Source organism: Gallus gallus, chromosome 5, assembly GCF_016699485.2.
Source record: "Gallus gallus isolate bGalGal1 chromosome 5, bGalGal1.mat.broiler.GRCg7b, whole genome shotgun sequence".
Classification (NCBI taxonomy): domain Eukaryota; kingdom Metazoa; phylum Chordata; class Aves; order Galliformes; family Phasianidae; genus Gallus; species Gallus gallus.
Genome location: NC_052536.1, coordinates 22,943,947 through 22,968,960, shown reverse-complemented (window position 1 = coordinate 22,968,960; position 25,014 = coordinate 22,943,947). Strand labels below are relative to the sequence as shown.

Sequence of the window (25,014 nt, the reverse complement as noted above, 5' to 3'; positions counted from 1 at the left end):
TGCTCAAGTTCCACAACTGTTTCAAGTCATCGATAACCACAGGCACTGAAAAATGAAAATGCTTAGCCCTCTTTAATGCTCAGATTTTATAGCCTCATCCTTTCACAACTACCTATAATTTGTGAGAAACCTGGAGGACCTATGGAGAAGCAGGACCATACGATTTCTGGAGTAAGTCACTGTTAATACGGACTTATTACAAACAATACAGAGGAATCATTTTTAAAATTCAGTTTAATATTATTTAAATATTTTCTGGGCTAAAGATTAGGCTTTATTAATTTATGTGCACAAGTTTTAGTTCAGAACTCCCAGGATATTGAGTCCAACCAAACACTACAAAGACACAGGGCAAAAACTCATTCATAGTAAACAGCTATATCTTCTTCTACTCATTATTCCTGTACTTCACTTCCAATTCAGTTTCAAATCTAAAATAGTTGTTTAAAATAGTAGTATGCAAGTTTGCAGGCATTGCTGCTTTAACATCCTGAACTAATTAACAAACAGCTCTTCAAAATGTCTATTAGACATGGTACAGTAAATAAAAATATGGATTCATTTAAATGTTAATTGTTTCAAAAAGCAGCTGGTAACTGAGAGGTAGTGGCAGCAACTCCAATGACATCCAAACAACTATTCACCAACACCCCCAGTGCACAAAACTTCTGCACTTACCATCAATGGCCAAAACTTCCTCTTGCCATTTAGGTCTGTTTAATAAAAGGGTACAACCACTTCAGGTTAGCATAGGAGACCGCAACTACTGAATCAAAGCAGTGTGAAGCAATGAAGGGCATCATGTTAGTTAACACAGGATGAAGACCGCTCACAATTCACCTGCTATCACAGTGCATAAACTCACCACAAGCACCAAGCAGTATTACAAATCCACTGTAACCCCAGCCAAGGGGTCCTGTAAGAGGAAAATTGCAGCCATTTGCAGCAGCTCTGGCATAGATCTGTTGTGCATGTACTAATTCAAAACCAAGTTTTTACTGTAATCAGGCAAGATTGATTCAGCTACAGCCCAAACGCTGAGACTCCTGTGGTCCACAGAGCAAACAACAAAAGCAGCAGTTACATGGAGCTAAGATTAGAACCCAGAGTAACCACATGCTGCTTTAAGCCTGCCTGTCCAACTCCTCAATAGCTCTGTTCTAGCGATGGAACAGATGTGCAATTTATACTTCACAACCAGCTCACACACAACAGTGAAGGAGCGAAGTGAAAACAGCACCTCCCAAGAGATGAAAGTGCTAGGAAGGCTACACAGTGTAGGTCTTTAAGCTCTCATACTTGCTGCTTCTGAAGAAGGCTAGTCAGAATACGCTCCTCACTCAAACAGCAGTTGACTACAGCTTTTGAAGATTAGCACTAGCAGGCTTATTCTAGTTATACAGAACAGGAGGGTTTGCTAACGCTGGATGTTTAAGTGCAACTAAATATGGTGCTGTGGTCTACTTGCATTTGAAAACTCCATTAGGAAGACCACTTAATCAAATGAGTTCAGGATAAATGAGGCCACTGACTGTACATCACTGCTAATCTATTTCTTATCAACAGCAGTAGGCTCTCTCAAAGAGAAAGCATTTATACACAGAAGGGACTATGCTTCATCCAGGTAGAGGCAATACAAGGATTAGTAATTTAAAATAAGCATATCAGCAAACTAAATATTCTCGAATTACTTGCAACTTACAGAAACCATAGTCCAAAACAAAAAACAGCAACTACATGGGAAAAAAATGCACTACTGCTCATAGAAGAGTGCAAAGTCTCAGGATTGCAACCCAGAGATAGTATATTCACTCATCTTTCCTATAAAATATCCAAGCTTTAGGTTCATTTCAAGAATAGCTTAGTTCAATTTCTAGATGCCCAGTCACTAACATTCAGGAATAGACAGCAACTTCTCTCGCCAGCAGTCACTGCTGTTCCTATGAAGACTGGTATAGTTAATGCAAACTTTATTTACAAAAGACACTTAAATTAGTTACTTCATGCCATGTGTCCATATAGAATCAACAGTTCAAGGATTACATGGAGAAGAATCCACAAAATTAAAAGTGAAATCACTAAAGATTTTCTAAGAGTTAAGAACTAGGAAAAAAGATCTTAAAGACAATATTACAAATAAAAAACAAGTTATGAGAAACTAGTCTGAGCAAGAGGATGGTTGTTTACAGGTCTGTACACTAAAACTAATACACAGACAGCCTTCTATTGTCAAGAGATGCTCACTGAGAAGCAGAGTATGTACAAATACTTGTGCCACAATGACCCAGTCCCTCCAAAATCCACTGTATTATACATAAACCAGTTTGTATACATCAGGCCTAAACGAGGCCATTTAACTATGAAGACTTCTAGTTTAGTAAACTAAAGCTGAAGACAGCCCAAGCAACCGTGATGCTGCCTCTCTCGCATCTCTATTTGCGACTGCTTTTTATTCTCTCCAATCTTTTTTTCAAGTCATCAATATTAGCTGCTGCAGAAGAGGGTGAAGCTGTGGTAGTTCCAATGCCAGAAGAATGAGTCTGATTGGAGTCCAGGTCCAGATGTTGGTACTGTTCTCGTGACTCACGGAGCTGGGAGAGCTTACTGTGAAGCATATCAGTAGAGGATGCAACTGTAGGGACTGCTGGTTTAGAGAGCAGAGATGTCAGAGGTGCTCTGTCTTCCTGCTATGATGGAGGAAAGTGAAGCGTTAAGAAAGAATGGCAAAAGCCATTTAAGTACAAAACAGTCAATGGCTTTTCATTTTTAGAAAAAGCACTGAAAACAGAAGAAAGGAAAGCAACAACATTGCTCTAGGTCACCAGTGCTATTAAAGTCAGGTGTCAAAGTCAGAACTATGCAAAGCTAGCTACAGTACTCAGTTCTTATAATTTAAGTAGCTGATGATTAATTTGATGTCAGTATGAACACAAAGGAAGTCCATAAGCCCAAACATTTGCATTAAGTCGCACTACATGCCTGACATTTTCAGCCTCAGAGCAAATCTAGATTCTGATGTGAATTTGTCTTAGGCACAGCAGAGCCAATCATTTGAACCCTTACAAAGAAAGTGTAAACGAGGTACAATCCCACGAGATTTCCAAGTGTTGTCAAATACAATACCTTCGCATTGTCAAGGCCACAACGTTGCCTGAGGATTTTTAATCTTTCCAAGTAAACTGAAGGCCCCACTTCCTCCCCATTTGTGTTTCCTATAGATGAAGGTACAGTGTGGGTAGAAACAGGAACACACGTTCCTTCCATCTGAGGAGAAATTCCTGGAAAGGAGGGGTGTCATAAAAACAAGAGAAAAAAAGATTAAACTCAAAAATAAGCCTCTTGATCAGTTGCTTCGAATGAGATGCAAGAGATGAAGAACTAAAGTCAAATTATGTGCATTTGCTTGGATAGCAATACTGGCTCTTTCCTGTCTGTCAGCTAATTTCCTTGAAAGAGTGAAAACTGAAAAACAATAAAAGAAATGAAGACAAAGCAGTAGTAGAGCAGCTTCAGTTGGCAAAGGAAGGGTATGTGTATACACATGCAGGATGGAGAGAAAGATGCTGATGCAAATCCAAGGTAAACAACAGAGAGAACACAACAATTACTGTGGCAGGATGGGAAATATTTGGAGCTTTCCATCTTTTGCTACATTCTGTAGTACTCCATCAGACCTCACCACTGATTCTAAATCCTCTTTACTTCTTGTTCAGAGGACTTAAACTATTGCAAATTCCAGTTCAGTCTGAAACAGTGATGTCCAAAAGGCTTGTTACATGGTGTTCAAAGCTTCTCTGCTAAAAGACTAGGGAAGGATTATACATTAGGAAAGAAACTTCTTCCATTCTGAAATGAATGGCAAGTTGTAAGACTTACTTTGAACAGGGTTTTGTTTTCATTAGTTTACTACAAGGGCCTTTAAAAAAAGATTTAAGGACAATTATAGTTAAGTGTTTATCGTTGGTCTAACTGAAGTATAGCTTGCAAGACAAAAATATCCTTCGTTATCTCCAACAGTTGCCCCATCCTTCATTATCTTCATTATAGTTGGGGAGGAAAACTGGAGCACAAGTCCCGTTTTGAAAGCATTAACTGCTCAATCAGCATTTCTTGGCTGTACAGAGTTTTAGAGAAACAGGAAGTTCTGCCTTATATCTAGTCAGACAGATTTAAGAGGTGCTGAAATAAACTTTCTTCTGAATGTAATTTACAATATAGGAGTAGAAGAACAAACAGTAGCAGGAGAAAAGGCTAAGAAGTAATCACACAGGACACAGTTAAGTTCTTAAAAATAGAAGTTAAAGGTAGCTTTGCCAGACATCATCAGTTTGTACTGATGCACATCTGTCACATTCCCTCCCTAATATCACATTAGTCATTCATGTTTATCTGCAATGAAAAGACTCACTAACAAACTCAAAGCATGCTTTATGATCATTTATCCAGTATAAAAGATTATTTACTAGAACAGGGTCATCACAAAAGACTGCTGTAAAAACAGTTCAAATTACCTAAAAACTTAGATTCCACAGTAAACAATACTCTAGCAAAAAACCTACTGTACTGTTTTTATAAGCAAAAGGAAAAAGGCCAACCTGACAGCTGCTGTTTATAAAACAGCTGGAATGCTTTCAAGTAAAAACTCCCAATATCAGAAACATGAAGCACAGGTAATGCTTGTCCCACACTACAAGACAGAACTTAAAAGTCAATTGTATATCAAGCACCTTTCAGATATTTCCTCACTTAATGCGATGACAGTTATAACAACTTCCTTGTAAACAAAGAACTTCTACCTTGCAAACCATACCTAACACAAGCACTAAGAGAATATGTGAATGCTTTGGGATCCCATAAACATCTCCAGATACATGTTTTTTAAAACGTACACATGCAAGTGCTTCTTATAAATCAATCTTGTTGCTGTAATATGTACCTGTAGAAGAAGCAATGCGTCCTTTTCCCTCCCTTTCTGTTTCTATTAGCCGGAGGCCTCTTTCCACATAGCTCTGGAAGAACTGAGATGAGTTTTTCAGGAAGGGCTCAATATCTGCATCAGAATATTTCTTTTTGTATTCATACAGCTCTGCCAAACCCTGGGAGGGAAGAGTTTCCGTGCGTTACTACAATAGCTGCATACACTATTCCACTGCATCATGCCTTCTTCCTCACAGGAAGATAGCACTTACCTCCTTAGTGTTCTCCTTGGAGCCAATCTTCTTAAATATTTCTGCCAAAATATCATTCACTTTGGCTTTTGAAGCTTTTTCTTCCTAAACAAATAAAGGGAAGCTTCTAAGCAAAGTGGATAATACAATCTTCTCTTAAAAATGATGAGAAGTTCAGACAAACCCACAGTGCCCTCATCAGATCTGTTTTGTTAGCTGGATACAGAACTTCAAAAAAGAAAACCAAAGAAAACCTTTACAAACGTTGTGTATAATCACTGTTACAGAGAAGGAGAATAAAGACACTACCAAGCTGTAAGCATGCCTCTGGGTGGCCAGCATTTAAGATTTGGTTTGGATATGGTTAACTCTTAGTAGATAAAGTGCATTACCAAGCAGTATAAAGCCTATGCTGCACATGCCAATGTCTCAAGAAACCATCTTTCCCTGGCATATACACACAACATTGAGGTAATACAAGAAACACACTGCAAATTTCCAAAACAGCCATAGGAGATTACGTACAATGCCACCTGTGTATGGCAAGAATCCTCACTCCATCAACTAAATGAAGCTTGTTTTCTGAATAAATTGCCATACAACATTTCTATTACTTACTATGCGAGAAGCCCCTTTTTCTGTATCTTTATCAGCTTTGCTTCCAGTCTGGTCCATGGAGTGTTTCATTACTCTACACAGGTGAGCCTCCAGCTCAGATTCATTTTTGTTTTCTATCATCGTTAGGTGATCTAAGATCTAAAAGAAAAAGAGGCAGCAGCTTTATAGAGTACACAAACAAATCAATTTAAATAAGTACATGACTGTTGCCAGGTCTGACCTTGGGCCCTTTCAGCTTGCACAGGGTGTGAAGCAGAGTCTTCAGTGTCCTTATAGGAAACTCACTCTTACACTGCTTCAGCTTCTCTTTGGGAAAGACCTTCATGAAAATGTGGATATCCAGCAGAATCCGATCCAGATTGATGCTATTAATGGTTTCCGGTAGAAGACGCACCATTCTCCACAGACACTGGAATGACAGGTTGACTTACAGCAAGACAACTCCAGGAAGAAATATTTAAATATTTAAGATCAGATTATACAAAACTATCTTCGAGTTGTGTCACTTTGCTACTACATACACTGACATACACAGTTTGTGTGTCCGTTAAAATTATTGGTACATATGGTCTCTTTAATTAGCAGCACTCTATCCAGATCTTCCTTTAGAAGTGATGCATGAAACTGTATGTGGTAATACTAATTTCACTGCCAATAACAAGAGACAGCACTTTGTGTGAAGAAGTTTCAGTAAATAACGCAAAGATGCCAAGTAGACCTGAACACAACACGATGCCCCCAGGCTTACACTTATTAAAAATGCTTAAGTTCTCACTAAATCACACCAGTTGTAAAGGGGTGCTGTAAAATATACAAGCCAGTTTCAGCCTGGGATTGTTTGAATGCACAGCACACTACTGTGTCTAAGCAAATCAGCCAAGCTGACAAGTGACTGTATCTCCCTTTGTGGAGCATGTGTAAGCATGTATGATCTTCTGTAAGGTACTAGCAGGTGTTAAGCTTTCTCTCAGTAGAGAACAAAGTCACTGAATTAAACATAAAATATTTCAAGTCACCATCACTTTTTTTTTTTTACACTATCTGTTCTTTAAAGCCAGGTTGTTGATTCAGATAATCAGGTATTTCAGAGTTCAAAACCATTATTAGAGGCTCACCTTCATGACAAGTTCTGAAAACTTAGGAGAGCTGGCTGTTGCTAGCAGACTGTCTTGAAGTAAAACAAGTAGAGCACTAGAAGGAATAAGTTTAGAGTTGAATTACACATGAAAGCATTACACAGAAAAACAGCCAACTTCTCAACACAATATCACACCAGAGACTACTCCAGTTGTTTATGTCATGCTGTATAAAAGCTCTCCTTATAGTACTTCAGAAGCATTTAAGAGGCAGTCTGCTGAAATACCACACATGTATACAACCACACCAAAATAGTTTGCTTAGCCTGACTTTAGCAGTAGAGATTACCACTAATGACCACTGACAATTCTTCATCAATTAGCTAAACAATTTCATAGACATCATTCTTTGCTTATAACATGACTAATGAACAGTCGTTCAAGGAACACAGAAGAATAGATGAAATGGAGCAGTAGTCACAGTTTTTTTCTTTTTTTTTTTTTTTTAAACATACCTCAAAATGTTGGTCTGGTCAGACTTTTCAAGAACTTTCACTACCAAGAGATTGACCGATCGGATGACCTGCTCACCCTCCTCAAGGTCTTCAACCCGAGAATCCAGCATTAGTGTAATAAGACCATGCATTAGGTCCTTCAACACACCAGTGGAGGCTTCTCGAGCCAGACTCTCTATCTGGAACAGCTATCAATTGAAAATAAGGTTAGAAGACCCCTTTATTGAAGTATTTTATACAGGGAGATTTCACTACACTATCAAATCCTTTAACATTCCTGCTTCATCCCTCAATGGAAAGGTTATTTCTACTGAGTAACTTCTGAAAATACTTAAACATCCAACTAAGTACTCAAAACTTAAGGAACATTAAAAAGGAACTTAATAGAAACATCAGAATAGTTGTAAGATATTGCAGAAGTAAACAGGCATTCCTCCCTTCCTCCATTACTTATTCTCTGGTCCTTCCCAACAAGGTGCATTGGTGAGCAGATAACTAGCAACAAACCTTTCATAAAATCAAAGTGCACTAGCCTAGGTACAAGTCAGCTCTGCTCAGATATTCCATCTGCCTGCAACTTCAGCATAGAAATTACTCACTTTTCACCTTAATTTATAGGTCAAAGCCTTACCGATATCATGCTCCCAATAATACAGCTGTAAAGTTTCACTATCTCATCTTTGTCTAGCTTCTCATCTGCCATGTGTGTATTGTAGATTAACCGAAGCTGCATAAACGTGGCTATTAGAAATTGGTCAATGTGGCCAGACATAGCTTCTGCTTTGTCTTCCTGTCTGAAAACTTCATCAATCTAAGATTCAAAAACAAAACAGAGCACCCAAGTCAACAACATAATAAAAACAGTGCAAAAGAGCTATAATTTAAAAACATTTATGTAAAGAAAGTCTTGCCAAGGTATTTCTATTCTAAGCTTTCACTTGAAGTCAGTAAACTACAAACTTCTATTGCTAATTCCAGTATAATATTACAATTGTATCTCTCTAAAAGATCAGTACCTTGTACAGCATTGGCATCTATTACAGATTCTGGAATTAACAACTTTGTGAAATCTTCCAGACAAAACATTTCTATACAGCTTTCACACATTTATGGAATAGGCTTTAACTATGAGGGAAGATAAAATCCTTCTGCTGAGTCCGCACAGCAGTTTACATTTAAAACTTAAGTTCCATTGGCAACAGTCCGCTTTTTCAAATCTGTAGTCTGATCAATACACCAATGTGTACTTGACAAAAAATAGAATTACTTTTTCCCCCCCTTCGTGCTTCTGTGTTAGAGTCTATTCTACAACATAGAAGTGAAACTGGTATTGCTAAAGCGAGTCAGATGGCCCCTGTGCACCTAGTTTTGTCATCAGGGAGATTCTGAGCAGAGACCACGTCACCTGACATGGTTGCTCCACCAGAGTGCAGCTCATCACTCTCGCAGAGAAATGGTTTAGTTCAGTATGAATAGTTGCTACACCTTGGTTCTCTTACCTGTGCCAGAGCCTGGATGCTTGTATTTATATCACCACTGGCTACTTGAGAAATGACAAAGTTGATGGTAGACGCAGTGTTACTGTGCATGTCATCAAAGTGTGGCGACACAGCACGGATTCTAAACAGGTGAAAACAGGATTTGTTACCCTTTGGAGAGAGTGTTCTAGTTTATACTAAGCTGCTATTTTTCAGAAGCAGTTGAGACAAGAGAGATAAGAATTTCATCTTCACAGGGGACATTCAAGGTAGAAACAATTTCTAATAACGTGTCTGTTACCATACTTATAAATTCATAGATATAGTTAGAAAAATCAACGTTGTCTTAAAAAGAGACAATGCAAAAATAGGTAAGCAGAACTCAGGTTTTTCATTAGAAATAACAGCTACCCAGAATTCAAAACAGTACCCCATAGATCACGACTTTGTCAGTTGTTTTGAAAACAGCTAACACTTCACCTTCTCAGGTAAAGAGGTCTGAATGCACAAACTGGTCATTTCAGCTTCTCAGAATTAAGTAGCCTTATTGGTTTTACTTAGATCTAACTAAACTCACTTGGGCTCAGGAATCAAGACTGGCTCAAAGATGTCATCTAGTTTGTGCTGTACAAGCGCTGGCATCTCACATTTCACAGTACCGTTGTCATTTTCAATTTCATCAAGATCCAGCTGAAATTCCCGTGGAACTGTATGTGCTGTCTCAGAGTGACTGCCCATATTGCGATTTTGGCTACAGAAACCAGGAGAGAGATGTTTATTATATACACTCAACAGGGAAAAATACTAGTACTAGCATCTACTGGTAGCCCTAAAGCTTTCATAATGGAACAGCACGCATTCTGGAGATGCGGTTTTATTCAAGATCCTTAAAAACCTCCCCTTTGCTGCTCCCCTAGCTATCAGTAAAACAAAGTTTTGTAGGCCAGAAGAGCAGCTGCCAGTTACTTGCTTTCCTAGTTACTCTTACAAGATCAGGCCCCCCTGACCACTGCAGTTAGGTATACACTAGCTAATTTTGTCAGAGATCATTCAGCACAGCTTAAAGTAGCATCAATGGAATATAATGGAATACAGGCTTAGAGTTCTCATGTGGGTTTTTTTTTTTAAGATGATGAATAGGATGTATGTGTACACAAACATTGCAAGCTCAATTGAATCTAGGATTCTTCTATATAACTTGTACTTCAAACTAGAAGATTCAAGGAAATAATACACTATTCTCAACAGGGACTTTTATTCCAAGACGATGAGCAAGTGGTAAGATCACTGTTTGAGCTTTTGTTTCCATCTCTCCAGGCTGTCTCACACGTGCTCATCCAGTTCTGTGCTATATACTTGTCCTAATAACTTAGGGACATGGTCCAGATAAATGCAACACACAGGACACTCTCCCAACACTTCCAACAGCTGTCTACCACAAATGCCATATCTGCCTGCAGCTTCACCTATAGACATCTTGGTAGAAACCTCTGCTTTTGCTTTTTTTTGTTCAGATCATAGATCTATAAATCTAGAACTGGCCATGATAAACCTGTCACCCCTCTGGAAGGGATGACTAGGACAGAAATGCAAAGACAGAAGAGCCTTGGCACTAGGGAGTTAGTGGGCAGTACTTACATCCTATAAGTGCGATACATAATTCTGTCCATGGAGAAGCAGTGAAAAAAGGCACAAGACCATTTAGAAAGATTTCAAGACAGACAAGACAAAAAAGTTTCAGACATTCTGTTTTAAATTATTTGGCCAACTTTCACAACATGCAAAGATGATGATACACAAAATAAAATAACATAGCTGGACATGATATTAGCACATACACTATCCCACCTGCAAACCATAACATATCATTACATACTTGAGTTTGGAAGACATATCCTCAGCTGGCCCCTTCCGCAGCATGCTAGCATTAGCACTGATGTTTTGGATACGCTGAGGTTTCTCCTCTGCCTGTCTTACTGGAGCAGCAGATGGTCTCTTGGCTGACCGTTTTATTCTCTCCTCCAACATGCTCATGTCTTTCTCAGACAGCTAAAACAAAACGCTTTCACTCAGCTGAATGAATTTTAGAAATGTATACCTCCTGTAGGTGACAATTATTACAGACTGAGGTTTTGCAATTTCAAGGCAGGTCAATATTACTGTCTAGCAGCACTCCAACAGGGTCACTTTAGACAACCAGATGCTTCTTCAGGAGCTGCTTAATCCATACTGACAAGCTACAATATGAAACACAGCCACTTCTAGCCCATGTTGCTTCCAAGAAACAAACAATTTTTAATTCAAGTCCTAGCACTAAAGTTTAATTGTTGCTTGTGTTGCTGAAGAATGAAACACACCCATTCATCCTTCCATATCCCTTATATTTATGAATCCCAGGCAACATTTTAACACCGCAGACTCTACTACAAAAGCCAAGGTCCTGCTACAGCTTGCCTGTTCTAAGTACTTGTAACTCAACCATCATATTTCCAGTTACACTCACGTTTCCAATCAGCTTGAATACTTGGTCACCATGAACATTATAGACGGTTACAATGGTGTTGAGTGCAGCATTGCGAACAGTGTTGTCTCTATCACCAATATGAGTTGCCATTTCTTTCAAGGCTTTCCCTGGAGTTGGCTGGCATACATTCATGCCATATGATTCAACCAGACATCCAAGCTCTTCCAGGCACTCTGAAGGAAGAAAACGATACAAGCACATCCAAAATTAAAGCTGCTGGGGAAACAGTCCTCTGACTTCTGTGCTGTTTCAGAACTAACATTCACAAAGCTCACAATGCTCAGTTTATTAACAGAATGACAGTTCTTGCCCTCTGTTGATAGATTCCCCGTGCTCCAGTTGATTTATGAGATAAAGAAGCACACAGATGCATCTAAAAGCTGTCAGTCTTTCCCACACCTTTCCAAGTATTTCCCATTACCATGAGCTATGTGATGTTCAACTTCACAACTACGCAGTTTAGACAATTGTAAGTTAGTAATGTCATATCATAGAATTTAGCCTTCTAGATTCATCAGGATGAGATACTCAAGGTGACCATGGAGCTGTTTGAACTTTAAAACACTATATGGTAAATAATTCCTGAAGTAAAACATTTGAGACTCCTGTACAGCATAGGGACACCTTTTCAAAGTTCTGATCATATTATGAGATTCCCTCAGTCACTTGGACAGTACTATCATCATTGTTCCCCACAGCATTGTTTTATTAAAACAAGCCTACTCAAGGAAGACTCAAACTTAATGTTGATAGTAATTTAACAGATTGTTATACCTTCCAAAGATAAAAATAAAAAGCAAGATTATTCTTTTAAATAAAATACACAGAAGGGCTATTTGCAAGTGCATATTATTCTATACATAGGGCAAATCTCATGTTCCACTACCAGTTATGTTGGCGTTTCAGATGCAAAACATGGCTTAAAACTGAAACTACTTAGTATGTAATGCTATTTCCCACCTGCACGCTGTTTGGAGTTTTTAGATTTTGTCCCCTCCATGATGAAAGTAAACATTTTGCTGGCTGGATATATGAGACACATCCTATTCAGGATGGCACGCACATCTTTGCGGATGACATCTTTTGGCTCTCCTACCTAATGGAAAAGCAAGAAGTCGGGAAGAAATACTAAACACTTTGAACAGTCTCTTCATACTGATGAGCAGTTTAATGCTAAGACAGTCAAAATTATTCTCAGTGCAAAAACTACTTCTGGAAAATGCCTTTTGAAGACAAATACACAATACATTCAGAATGAGCATCAAACACTGTAGTAGTTTGTTATCTTGCAATGCTCCCCACAAGAAGTGAGGTTAACTTCTGAACAATATAAATAGTACCTTTATGATGAGATATGGGATGAAAGATGATGCTTCGTTTTCAGTAAGGTGATACTCTTCTTGACTCAGCATATTAAAAAGCAATTTAAGGTATTCAAGTGTTTTCATAAGAACGCTTGTGTTGGTATCAAAGAACCGAAGGGTAAGCCACTTTAGGATCAGATCCAGGCAGCTGATGACACCATCTTTCTCATTTTCCAAATGCTTCAAACGACAGGGAAAAAAAAAAAAGAGGGACAAAGTGAAACACTTCAAGAAATCAGAACAAGAAGCTATGCCTGTTAAGATAGTCTATGCTCACTGTTTGATTTCTAAAACTGCAAGTGCTCACTTTTAACTTACAGAGCTTTCTGAAATTTTAAGAGATCTCTAGTGAACAAACTGATTTTCTCTTCTCCCCAGAAACATCAGATTCATTAATCACCTGAGAAAAGTTTCAGTTTCACAGTAGCCTCTCAGAGCATTCCCAGTTGATTTTAATTGATCAAGATGAGACAACAAGGAATAATTTTTTTTCTTGTCACCCACTAGCACAGATCCAAACTTACCTCAATCATAACAGCCAGTGCTTTGTTGTGGTGCTGGAAGTCTGCATGAAACATCTCATCCTGTAACCATTTGGCCACACAACTGGACATCTGAGTTTTCAGCTGTTCAATGTATTCATCACGAGGAGTAGTGAAGTTCCACTTCAACACCTGCAAGAAGTCAGCATTCAAAGCAAGCAGCACTTTTTGTTCTTGAAAGAATCTGCAAATTGCATTGCTTTTAGTCCTACTTCAGAATCTGTTTTCAAAATCTTCTCATTACCAAAAGATGACAGGAAAATTAAACAGCATTTGCTCACCTTGGCTTACAAAAAAGATCCTGCGTTGAGCAGTCATCTTTAGGCTGTTACTTTAATTACAACCAGCTACTTAGGGTGGTTGTTTTTAAGCTAGATGGGCCTATTCACTGGCAAGTAATCAATAAAGCATGTTTTAAAGTAACAGAATTTCCACACGCAAAAAACTAAGCTTGTTAAGAAGTACCATTCAAAGTAGGTATAAAGAATTCAAGGTAGATCCTAGAACTCTTTACATCAGGTACGTGCAAAAAGTTTTTCAACTTGGCACTATAAAGCTGAGGATCATCTCTTGGAAGCTGTAACAAGTTCTACAAGAGCATATAGATGCACAAAACCTGATGAACAGACAAATATCAATCAAAGCAATTGGGCCTGTGCCAAGTCAACTGGGGCACAAGATAAACAATACAAAGGCCAGACAGAGAATAGAACTTTCACATCCTAGCGTATTTAATTCTAAATGCCAGAACAAAAGGATACATTATAGTTAACACTACTTCAAAACAAGTGAATGCATTCAGATCTTTCTCACCTTCAGTCCTTTCTCATCTTTCATTCTCTGTTCTTTCCCATTTGGGACTATGATAAAAATGGGACCCGATTTGTCATCATCCTCCTTCAAAGTAGGCTTGTTTAATACTTTCTTCCCCTGTACACCCTGAGGAAACAAAAACAAAAAAACCCCCAAACCCAAAGTATTAAGAAGCAATGCAAGACATATGCCTTAGTACAAGCAATAGCAAGCATTAGATGCCAGCCAACCTCATGCTGCCTGCGTATACAAGAGCCAGAGAGAAGCTGAAAGAATAAAGTTGATTAGAATTTTTTTAAAGAATGTGCTCTGCTGCTGTGGAAGCAATACTCATAACAGTGTGTGCAATAGTACCCTGTGAAAGATGACATACCATTCTGGACCAGTGCATCAGTAACCCACACACATCCCTAAAACCCAGTGTAGTACCTGTTTGACAGATTTGCTCTTTGTCAGACTGGTATTGCCTTTGCTGAGGTTTGTATTAGTTTTGGACAGACTGGTATTGCCCTTGGACACACTGCTATTAACCTCTGACTGCTGTAAATAAGCCATAAAAAAAGGCTTTGTTGTTAGAGACGTACTTACTTGGAAGAGTTACCATTCCAAATCACTGAAATGGGTTTTTAATTATTTATTTTTGTGTATTTTTGTTTCACTGCAGAGGCATTAATGCCAGAATCAAAACAAACAAATATAATAACCTAGGCAAGCCTACAACACCCTTCAAAGTTTGTTCCATTCATTTCTGTCATAGATCTGCGCCTGCATCAGTTATTCTCATAACATTACTTTAGGCAACAGAAGTAACAGGATTATAAAGCAAGACTTTGTTTATCTTTAAAATAAATAGAAAAAATGACTGTAACAAAGAAAAGCAATTCAAGCATGTACAGCTGAGGCTATTACTGTGCTTTTAAACATATTCCCTCTCTAACTCCTATGGTCAAGGAGATTTTACCTTTCCAACTGTAAAGGAGATGAATTTCCTTCAGTACATGGACTCAACACTTTTGTTCACAACAGAACAGCAATGGTAAGAACAAATTCTCAATTACTTGAAACCAAAGAGGCCAAGCAAATCTACAATACAGAATGAGCTGCTCAAGGCTTTTTTTCTTTAAACAAAATGGACTTAGTAAAAAATTATTTTTGTTATGACCTATTTAAGTAGAAGATATAGAAACACCTAATTTCAGAAATCAGACAAACACAATAATTCTTTGTAAAAGCAGTCCCTAGAAAGGGCTGCACTCTTTTACCTGTAAAACGTTACTTAATCTGTTAATTTAATTGAACTAATAAAACATGAAATAGAATCATTACCTTAGTTTTAGAAGAAGCTCCTCCTACTTTGGCTTTTTTGGGATCAGGCTTCGATTCCATGGTATTTGACCCTGAATCTTCAGCAAGAGCTGGAAAAACAGAGATTATTCCAAGTTACAAGGAAGCCTATTTCAGATCAACATTGTTTTTCTGTTCTTAGAACAGAATAATAAACAATTCATGAAGATGATAGTAATGTGCGATAATGCCCTTATCACACAAAAATCAGAAGACTTTCTACTGCATGTTAGCACACGAAGTTCTCAATATCATAGTACATCAAACTTGTCATAGTTTAAAACAAATAATCATTAAAATGCTGTTTCAGCTGTTTCTTCGTTGGAGAATATAACTCAACCCTTTTTTTCCAGTTATTTCCCAGAACTTGAGAGGTTACCTGACGCAGGTTGGAATTTGGCTGGAGCTGCTCCCCCTCCCACTCTGGAGGATGCTTTAGCAGGCGGAGCTGGTTTGGCTGGCATGTTGGCTTTGGCTTTTTCAAGCATGGCCAGGACCTGGTCTTTGGAAGTAGGCTAGAGGGCGGGGGAAACAAAATAACAGATACAGAAGGATTACTATTTCAACACATACCACAGACAAGAAAAACAACAGTACTTTGAAGCAGGATATTCTCTAGTAAGCATTTTCCATGACACTTAGAACATCCACGCTTTCAGATATTCCCATTCTGAGATGGGACACCTTGCCATTAGTTTGTTTCTGGAAGATCTATATGAAATATGAACTAGCAATCTGTTCCAGCTGAGCAGTCCAATGAAGTTACTGGAGAACCCTATGAGCACTTGTATGAGTAAGCCATCTTTGAAGTATGCATTCAAAGGCATACAGTTAGACAATAACCGGTGAAGTTTCAGCAAATGAATTTCTTTCAGAAAAATACACATTGTGAATAAATAACAAGCTCTTACAGTGATAAATCACTTGTGGCCATGGCCCTCCTGAAGTACAGAAAACTTGCAGTCTCCTGACTTTATTTTCAGCCCCCTGAAGTTCAGTGCAGGCAAGCTTTTCCATGACCAAAGACATCATGAACCTAACCATTTAATATTCAATTATTCAGTCACATTATCCACTCTTAGTCACAGCAATACCTTCAGCTTGCCAGTGGCTTTTGCCATCTTCTCAAAGCCAAGATGCATCATAAAGAATGGCAGGGCATCTTGCGCCTTCTTACGCACATCCCCATTTCGATCTTCAAGGCAGGAGTAGAGGTGAGGCACACATAAGAGCAGGTCAGAAGGAACAGAGCGGAGGGTAGGCAACTTGTCAGCCAACCAACCAAGAAGCTAAAAGTTTAAGAAATGTTTTTGAATAGGTGATTGTTGATATTTGGAACATCTAACATAAGCCACAAGAGCATGAACAGCAGTCCTTTGCATAACCGTATAACAAAGGAAAAAATGTGTTTAGACAAACATACTCTTAAACAACATAATTGTAGTAGCAACAACAAAACAAACACTGAGTACAGTACTTGAACTTGCAGCTTCTTTAAAACTTGGAGCCTGGTCAGGTAAGACTATGTGAGCTGTTTCCTCCTTCTGTAAGTAACACTGGAATTTGAAAACTAGGTAGTGCAGCTGATTAGTAAGTTGCACTTCATTAACCTCAATATATTAACACCTCCAGTTCTGTTCTGGTCTTCATCACTACTGTGTTAATTTGAAGGAAGACAAAACAGCTCTTATAAGGGTGACCAAAAGAGGCAAAGCCTCCATTTCAGAGGCACTAAAATCTAAGTTCCAGCTATCACAATGGGGGACAGCTCATTAGCCCTGTGAAGTTTCACAGTTCTGTCAGCAAGAACAGAGAGTTGCTTCTTGTTTACTCACAGTTGTATTATGTAACATCAGTTTGCTTATACAAACCTAGTCCATAGCAAAAAAGATTACTTTGAGCAAATACAACGTTAAGAGAAGTCTACCTCTTGTCTTAGGAAAGGATTTTCTTTTTTCAACTCCTCAGATAGGTCTTCTCCTTCCAGCCACTCTTTCATGCCAGTTTGTTCAGCCCAGGCATTCACAGTTGCTAGCGCAGCAGCACGAACGTTATTCTGTAGCAATAACAAGATTTAAGAATAATCCTAAAGAAGGGTCAGAGGATTACAACATAAGATTCTACACCATAAATTTTAAAATGAGAACGTTCTCATTCACTGCTTGAGAAACATAGGATTCAGAATCTAATTTTAGTGGTGCCATCAGATAAAGAAATCCACAAATCACATCATATACCTATCATTTTTTAATAGTAAGTCTAATAAACAGGGACAAAAAGGTTATCTTTAGAAGCACTTTGAACTTGCTACCTTAATGAGTATTTGTGAGCCTCCTGAATGAAAAGACAGCTAGAGATAAGGTTGACTTCTAAAGAAGAAGTTTGATCTATGTAACAGTTATAACAGGCTTAGCACATTCATGTAGCAGGACAAGGAGGTTATGGAACCTGTTAGTAGTTTCATGGCAGTCTTATTTCAGGTTTGTGAGCTGAGGTCAAAACAAGGACAGGTGAGTCGTTTACTCTTCTCCAAGTTCTACCTTTAGTGTTTTGTGTGGTTTTTTTTAAGCTTCAGAGCAGTGTCATTTTTTGAAATAGTTATGTGAAATTGGAAGTTAGATTGAACATGTGACTCTTCAAAATACTGTCAGCACAAACATGAGTTTATAAGAAACCTAAGAACAGATTACTCTCCTGTAGGTCGAGTATGAAGCAAGCTGATACTAAAGCTAAAGGATATTTATGTATCTGTTATACAAACACATAAGATGTATGTTACATTTGCACTTAAAACTGACACAATTCAGACATGTACACAGAGTCAGCATCCTTATTAAAGACTTGTCCATAGAAGAAAATCCCTGTGCCAAATGCAAACGAATACATTTATCGACTTGCATGTTACAGACTGGTTTTGCTTACTTATTCAGTTAATCTACTGCCAGCATTTTAAGTGTGGCTCAAAGATCTTTCTCATCTCCCTAAACACTAGCAACTGGATAAATCTTGCACAACAGTTATTACTGCAACAATGTTTGGATGAGTATACAATCCTCCATCAGTATCACAGTACATTGTAATTGTAATACCACTAGCATTTGTATTATGCACTTGTATTACACATTTTGGTGATGATACATGTTCATCTGAGTAGGTCTTATCCTTAAAAATTGTGTACTTGCAAGTGAAGACAGCTTGCTGTTTTCTCACAATAACTTGAGGGGTGAATAAAAAAAGAAACCAACTTGCTCATAAAGAAAAATCAGTTCTTTAGGACTGAGAAAACAACCTGAACTAAAACTTAGTTGTTTTTTCCTATAATCTAGACCTTTATGCTAGTCCTCCCATTGTTTGAAAGAAGTAGATCCAGTTCCACTGTTGTACTGAACATGACAATTTCTGTACCACAATTTGTGCATATTCTCAGAACTGTGCAAAAGTGAATTTGTAGATGGTAATTTAAAATGTGTCCTTGCAACTGCACCATGTAGTTCTGAGCTTCAAACAGAGATAATGAGCTCTTCAGCTCAGATAAGGGGGTGACTGTTTCGTTAGAAAGCTTTAAGTCATCTTCTACCCACGTGACTTTTGACTTGCTGAATTTTAAATGGAAACTAGGCTCTTCAGAGAGGGATCCCAGAGAAGGGAAAGGAACTAGATACGGTGACTTACAAGTAGCACCAGGATAATACTTGTCCTCTTCACAGAATAAGAACGATTACCAGCAGAAGGGACTATTACATTTTGAGTGCTGCTCAACCCCATCTTCAAAACTGCCTGTACTCAAGGCATCAGCAATTCTTGGCAACCCTGACTAATCTCCAAATACCAAGTGATTTTAATTTATTTTAATGTGATATTCCTCTATTTATGGTGGGCAAGACTTGCTGTCATTCTTACTGGCGCAGACAAGCACATCAAGCTTTCTGACACAAAAAAGAGCAGTCTTTTTGAAGGCCTTATGTGGGGTACTCCAGAGTTTCTGCCTCTTCAAAAAGTAAATTACAGAAGAGTCACTGCAGACACCACCAATACCAAGGATGCAGATGCATTAAGCATTGGCACACTGATGCATGTTGGCACGCAACATCAGCATGTTGTACTTCAGCTCGTCAGTAGACTAGAAGACATTTTGCTTTTTCATTTGTAGATTAAGGAATATCACAGTTTGTGAACTGGAAGCTGGCTTTTCTTGCTTTCAAATACACACACTGCTCAGAAATAGTAAGCTTCTGTGTTTCAGTTTCATGGAGCAGTTATCTCCTCCTAGGTAATGACTCCAGCTTCTTCAAATAAGGAGGGAACCCTCTATGCTGAATAACAAGCAGTTGATTGGAAGGTACTTGCTAAGCCACTATCTGTTTATGCTGAGTGAGCTTTGGCTTCCAGAAGAGCAGCCCTAATCTCCAGGCACTTCCACTAGAAGAGTTCATCTGGGTTTGGAGGAGGTAAAGAAGATGATGATTCTTCTCAATCTGCATATAAATGCAGACTTGTGAAACTGTGTCAAACACCTTTCTCCTACAGACACTATCAACAAAAATAGTACTTTAGTAGAAATCTAGTTTTGACACACATCTTTGGCAGCTTTCCAAGTGGCTGCTTTTGCTGCTAGGAGGACTTCCAGTTTCAACCTGCTCACCTATTTTCTGCACCTTTTCCTACTCACACTCTGAGTAGGAACATCTGAAATGTCACCTCTGATGATTGCCTGATTTGTGCCAGAATTCACATTAGCATCTTCTCAAGCCTCCCTCTCTCCAGTTGCTCCAAATACTTCTTTCCCATGGTCCTAGCTTTGATTTGACACAGTATCTTGACAAGTTAAACACTGACATTATATAAGCTTTGGTATCAGTCAGTGTTATATTTCAGCCTACACTTTAGAAGTCTCCCACACCATGACACAGAACAAGACAACACTGCATAGTGGAATTCACACTGATACACTAAAAGAAGAGCTCTACAAGCAACTTGAAGGTCAATCAGGTTTTCTCGGTAAAGTAGTGCATTTTCTGTCTGAGACTCATGTATACATACAATCATCATGTTTCATTTATAAGATGAATTATGACCCCAACTCTAGTTATTCACAAGCAGTAGAATATATCTCATGCAGAAGGCATACCAAAGATACTTTATTTGGATAATAAGTTGTCATTTAAGCAAGAACAATCCCCCTCCAAAAAAAAAATCGCCATCACAACTTGCGTAAGCTTCCAAAGCTTTAATTACCATCCACATCTCAAAAGCAAACAGTAAGTTATTCCTAGGCATACCTCAGAGGCAGTGAAAGGCAAAAAGGAGAAAGGTATTGAGCATCTTACCTTACTGTCACCAAGGACTGTGATAACAGGAATGCCCAAGTTTTTCACATGCTGTTTGATATTGGGGCCCATTGCTGTTGCCAGCTGCTGAAGAATGCTCAGTGTTTGTTGCACCTGCATATAAACAGAAAGTCTTCGAATAAGCTGCAGTTGCAATCATATATGCAAAACTTCAAATCACATGGGGAGAGTTAATACTGTTGTATATAAGCTTTTACTTCAGAACAGGCAAGCACATCATCTGGAAATATACACTCCACTGGTTTCAAACTAATGGTTTCACAACATTGCAACAGCTCTCAGCCATAAACTATTTCTCATTTTTGAACTGGAAATAGCTGAAAGTAGGTTTTCAAATAACATACCAAGATTTTATTGGAGTCATTGAGACGACTCTTCAAAGCAGCAGGAAGTTCTCCTATGTTGGGCTGTATGAACTTGGCATCATTAATGATGCTTGTCACTTCATCTAGACCTTCCTTTCGGATCTTCCAGTTTTTGTCCCCAATCTTAGCCACTAGTTCAGCTGTGATCTTATCACTGTACAAGATAGAAAAAGTGAAAAGTCAATTTTCTTAGTTACATGCCTTTAGTATTTGAGTGCTGTATTAATACAGATCTATGCTTATAAAGCACGTCCAATTAAGCTTCGAATTGCAGAGGAAATGTCTTCAAGTTGTAGAAGATAAACGCACCCAATATCTGTTCTTGGCAGAAGATCCACAACATCATTCCCAACATCTTCCTGTTCCTCTTCCTCACCATCATCCCCACTTCCTCCACTGTGCCTGGAAATGCCACGAGTTGGGGCTGGTGCTGTCTGTCCTTGCATCTGCAAGCAACAAAAATTTACAATGGCTATTTTAGAGTTTGACATTAAAAATAAAGGCACTGGCACAATACAAATACACTATTTCAGTGTAAGACTAAAACATAATGCTCCAAAAAAAAAACCAAACAAAACCCAAAACAGGAGCTTTTGAAATCTGTCATAGCAAAAAAGAAATATTGGCATAGCTAGGCACAATGCACTTAGCTCAAAGCAGCTGCTATCTTCAAAAATCTGGTTCACTTAAAACAAAATCAAAGGTTAGACCCACAGTATTAGTACTGCTTCAACTACTGCTGCTACCAAGTAGTTTTTGTTATACTTGGTATTAAGAATGCTACACTTCATACCTTTTCAAATTCTGCGTCTATCTGAGAGAGAAGGGCTGGCTTCTCATCCTCAAAAAACATTCGCAAAGGAGGTCCCACGTAAAGATACATGACTCCCAGCAAGGTAATGGCAGAAGTCCTTACAGCCTGACAGAAAGATGAAATAAGAGCGTTCAGTCTTCACGTTAAGGACCGATCAAAATTCTGGATTAAGATAAATTTTCTTACTGGGTTAGTTGCAGCAAGAGCTGTCTTCACATTACTGATGAAAGCTTTGACATTCAGTCTGTGGAAAAAAAAGACACATTCCCATGAGTACAATCAAACATGAAAACAAAGCAAAAAACAAAATCAGAGTATACTAAAGACTAGAAAAACACAATACGAATAAACAGATGCATATATCTGAGAATGCCTAGAAGCAGAAAATATTTGCACATTGATCTACTTAATTAGAATACTGTACTTAAGATATTAGTTTTGGGAATAACCTGCTATGAAAGTCAACACAGTAAACCTAAGATAGTTAACAAAAAGTATTTATATTAGAGTTGTAGTATGTATTCCTCTGTACTATGCCAAACAAAACTATACAGTGATGCATCAGAGCATAGATGTACCAAAACTGTTGTTCATCCCACTCCTATAAGTAGATTAAGGCTCTTCAGAAGAAGTGCCAATGAGAAAGGATCTTTTAACAAAGGACGCTCCTGTCAGACGTCTTTGTTTACACATTTAGAACTAGAAGAGCAGCTGATAAAGTCAGTATCAGAGCTGAGACAACTAAAAGTTCAGTGCACTTGCACTCTCAAAAAAGAACAAATCTTCAGCCCAAGATAAGAAACACTTAGACTCAAGTTGGTCTTGGAAGACATACCCAGAAAAGCCAAACTCTTTAATTGCATTTGAGAGCCAGTTCAAAGTTTCTGACTGATTTTTAGGGTTCTTTTGAGAGAAAGCCATAGCCACAACCTGGAACAGAAAAGTGAAGTGTAAGTTTCCATTGGCAAGCCAGGTGACAAAAGAACTGTTGTACATAAATGAGTGATAACACTTGCAAAAACCAGGGTAGGGCAAATAAACCCAAAGAGCTGGGGGTAACAAACAAGGCAAAATTTATTGTCACTGCAGCATAATATGATTGAAGCTGAAGTAAACCAGGAGTTATTGAAGTACTAAAAGGCTTTCAGAGATTAGCTATATTACAGAAACGTACAAACGTTTGTTTTTCCCCCCAAACACTTTTTACGTGTGTTTTTTTTTTAATTTATTTCAGAAAGGTACCTGTTTACCACTCATTGTTTGTTGCATTTAACAGCTAACCCAAGAGATACCTTCAAACAAGTCACTGCTGGGCAACACAGGAAAAAACAAAAAACCCAAGAAGATTGAAGACTTATTCCCCAAATTAAAAGAACATTTGTCTTTAACAGAAGAATACTTTTGCTATCCACTCACCTGCTCAGCAGTCCATGGCAGTTGGCATGCCTCAGCTATTGCTGTCATGGCTTCTTTTGCATTGCTCCCACATTTCACATCACCAACCTTGTCTACAAGACCATCCAATACAACCTGTGCTGAAGTCTTAGAGAAGTTTCCTTTCTGTGCAATCAATGCAACTATATGCAGTTTCATCTGCATCACCTGGAATGTTCATAACAGCAAGGAAGTCACTCATTTTTACATATTTTAGACCTTTAAAAAGTGTATATTTATTTTTTATGTTAAATACAAATTGTATTTTATTAAATTGTGTGTCTACTCAAGTACATACATGCATTTGTCTGAATATAAACAAGTTGTGTATACACATTTAAATACACAGTCAATAACAATACTGAGCAGCCATTATTAGCTTTCAGAGCTTATCTATAACTATATACATGCATACACAAACACACACACACACACACACACACACATATATATATATATCTAGGCACATTCAAGTGTCTCCTGCTGCCTCAACTGTAAACAAAAAACAAATCTGACTTTAGAGTTTATATTCTCATTTGGCTGTAGAGACAACTGTGGATGCTGTACTAAGACAATAGTGTATATGCAGCTAGGGCCTTTTTTCAGTTGGAAAAACAGCTTACATTAAGTAATAAAAATGAACTGTTACTTACTGAAGTAAAGATGTATTACCTGAAAGTTTGTTTCCTTCCAACCAGGTTTCTTGGCCAGCATTCTTACTAGAGCTTGGCAAGGCATTTCACTTCTCTCCATAAGCTCAACAGCCTCAAGGATAAATATCAAAAGTTAGCCAAAAGGTCACAAATGGTGCAAAAAAACCCAATCACACAAAAAGCAAACATCCACACAAACGGAAATTCCCTGAATTGTCATGTAAATGTTTTCTTAATATTAGACTGAGTTGCAGAAATTCTTAGCATAAAAATTTACCTGAATAGCCTTACTATAATACCCATTCCTGCAAGGAGCCCATTTTACACACACTAAGCCAACATTTCAGTGGAAGTGTTCATACTTCTATACTTTGTTTATCCTTTAAGTGTATTTACAAGCACTTGTTGGCCATTCCAAATCTGGGAATGTAACATTTAGTAAGCGGCCTGACAAGAAAGCTGACTACAAAGCAGAGAGACTAAGCCTTAATGTAAGCCCTCCCCCCCCAACAAAGGCATTCCACTGAAACTATAACATCCTCACGTTTGAATGAATCTGCTTAGGCTTTTGCAGCAGTATTTCAGGGCTGCCAGTAACAGTCTCATAATTTTAGTTAGTCAACACTTCCACTAAAATATTAAAACTCAGTAGCAACTGCAATACAATAGAATGAACCACTTGTACGTCAACAGTTGATTGCTTTTTGAATGCAAACTCTCAAAGGTTTTATGATAGATATCACAGGAAGAAAAATCAGGCTTCGTATTCCAGTTTTAGTGCATCATGTTTATTTGTTTGTAACTACATGAAGCACTCATTATCAGTTATGAATACTAATATTGTTGTCATAAGTTTCAAACATCAACTAAAGTTTCAATTGGTAAATAATGTTACGATCAGTTGCTGTTTACAAAACGCAACCAATGGGGACTTGCAAATGTTTTTGCACAAATCATT

General features: G+C 38.1%; 1 protein-coding gene and 1 non-coding gene across 13 annotated transcripts in view; both read right to left on the bottom strand.

Moving 5' to 3' along the window:
• Nucleotides 1-216: 216 nt before the first annotated feature.
• CKAP5 (cytoskeleton associated protein 5) overlaps nt 217-25,014 on the bottom strand; it is a 46,789-nt gene continuing 21,991 nt past the window's right edge. For 6 of the 12 annotated variants that reach the window (XM_040700928.2, XM_040700926.2, XM_040700931.2 and 3 more), the window contains 31 exons: nt 24,076-24,168; nt 23,386-23,571; nt 22,805-22,899; nt 22,156-22,213; nt 21,949-22,074; nt 21,465-21,601; nt 21,135-21,309; nt 20,770-20,883; nt 17,370-17,498; nt 16,537-16,731; nt 15,822-15,957; nt 15,425-15,513; nt 14,528-14,638; nt 14,099-14,224; nt 13,268-13,417; nt 12,720-12,923; nt 12,340-12,475; nt 11,359-11,552; nt 10,732-10,904; nt 10,494-10,517; nt 9,433-9,606; nt 8,877-8,997; nt 8,009-8,188; nt 7,378-7,565; nt 6,902-6,977; nt 6,007-6,195; nt 5,787-5,924; nt 5,190-5,273; nt 4,937-5,096; nt 3,124-3,278; nt 217-2,687 (listed from right to left, as the gene is read on the bottom strand). In XM_040700928.2, the coding sequence (XP_040556862.1) occupies nt 2,433-2,687; nt 3,124-3,278; nt 4,937-5,096; nt 5,190-5,273; nt 5,787-5,924; nt 6,007-6,195; nt 6,902-6,977; nt 7,378-7,565; nt 8,009-8,188; nt 8,877-8,997; nt 9,433-9,606; nt 10,494-10,517; nt 10,732-10,904; nt 11,359-11,552; nt 12,340-12,475; nt 12,720-12,923; nt 13,268-13,417; nt 14,099-14,224; nt 14,528-14,638; nt 15,425-15,513; nt 15,822-15,957; nt 16,537-16,731; nt 17,370-17,498; nt 20,770-20,883; nt 21,135-21,309; nt 21,465-21,601; nt 21,949-22,074; nt 22,156-22,213; nt 22,805-22,899; nt 23,386-23,571; nt 24,076-24,168 (4,371 nt within the window). In that variant the 3' untranslated portion in view covers nt 217-2,432. The remainder of the gene's footprint in view (nt 2,688-3,123; nt 3,279-4,936; nt 5,097-5,189; nt 5,274-5,786; nt 5,925-6,006; nt 6,196-6,901; nt 6,978-7,377; nt 7,566-8,008; nt 8,189-8,876; nt 8,998-9,432; nt 9,607-10,493; nt 10,518-10,731; nt 10,905-11,358; nt 11,553-12,339; nt 12,476-12,719; nt 12,924-13,267; nt 13,418-14,098; nt 14,225-14,527; nt 14,639-15,424; nt 15,514-15,821; nt 15,958-16,536; nt 16,732-17,369; nt 17,499-20,769; nt 20,884-21,134; nt 21,310-21,464; nt 21,602-21,948; nt 22,075-22,155; nt 22,214-22,804; nt 22,900-23,385; nt 23,572-24,075; nt 24,169-25,014) is intronic. The other 6 variants (XM_015287033.4, NM_001199646.2, XM_040700932.2 and 3 more) reach the window with 5 other exon arrangements.
• Nucleotides 8,715-8,825, bottom strand: LOC112532595. The gene has a single exon (XR_003075536.1). It is a non-coding gene; the product is annotated as a small nucleolar RNA SNORD67 (small nucleolar RNA).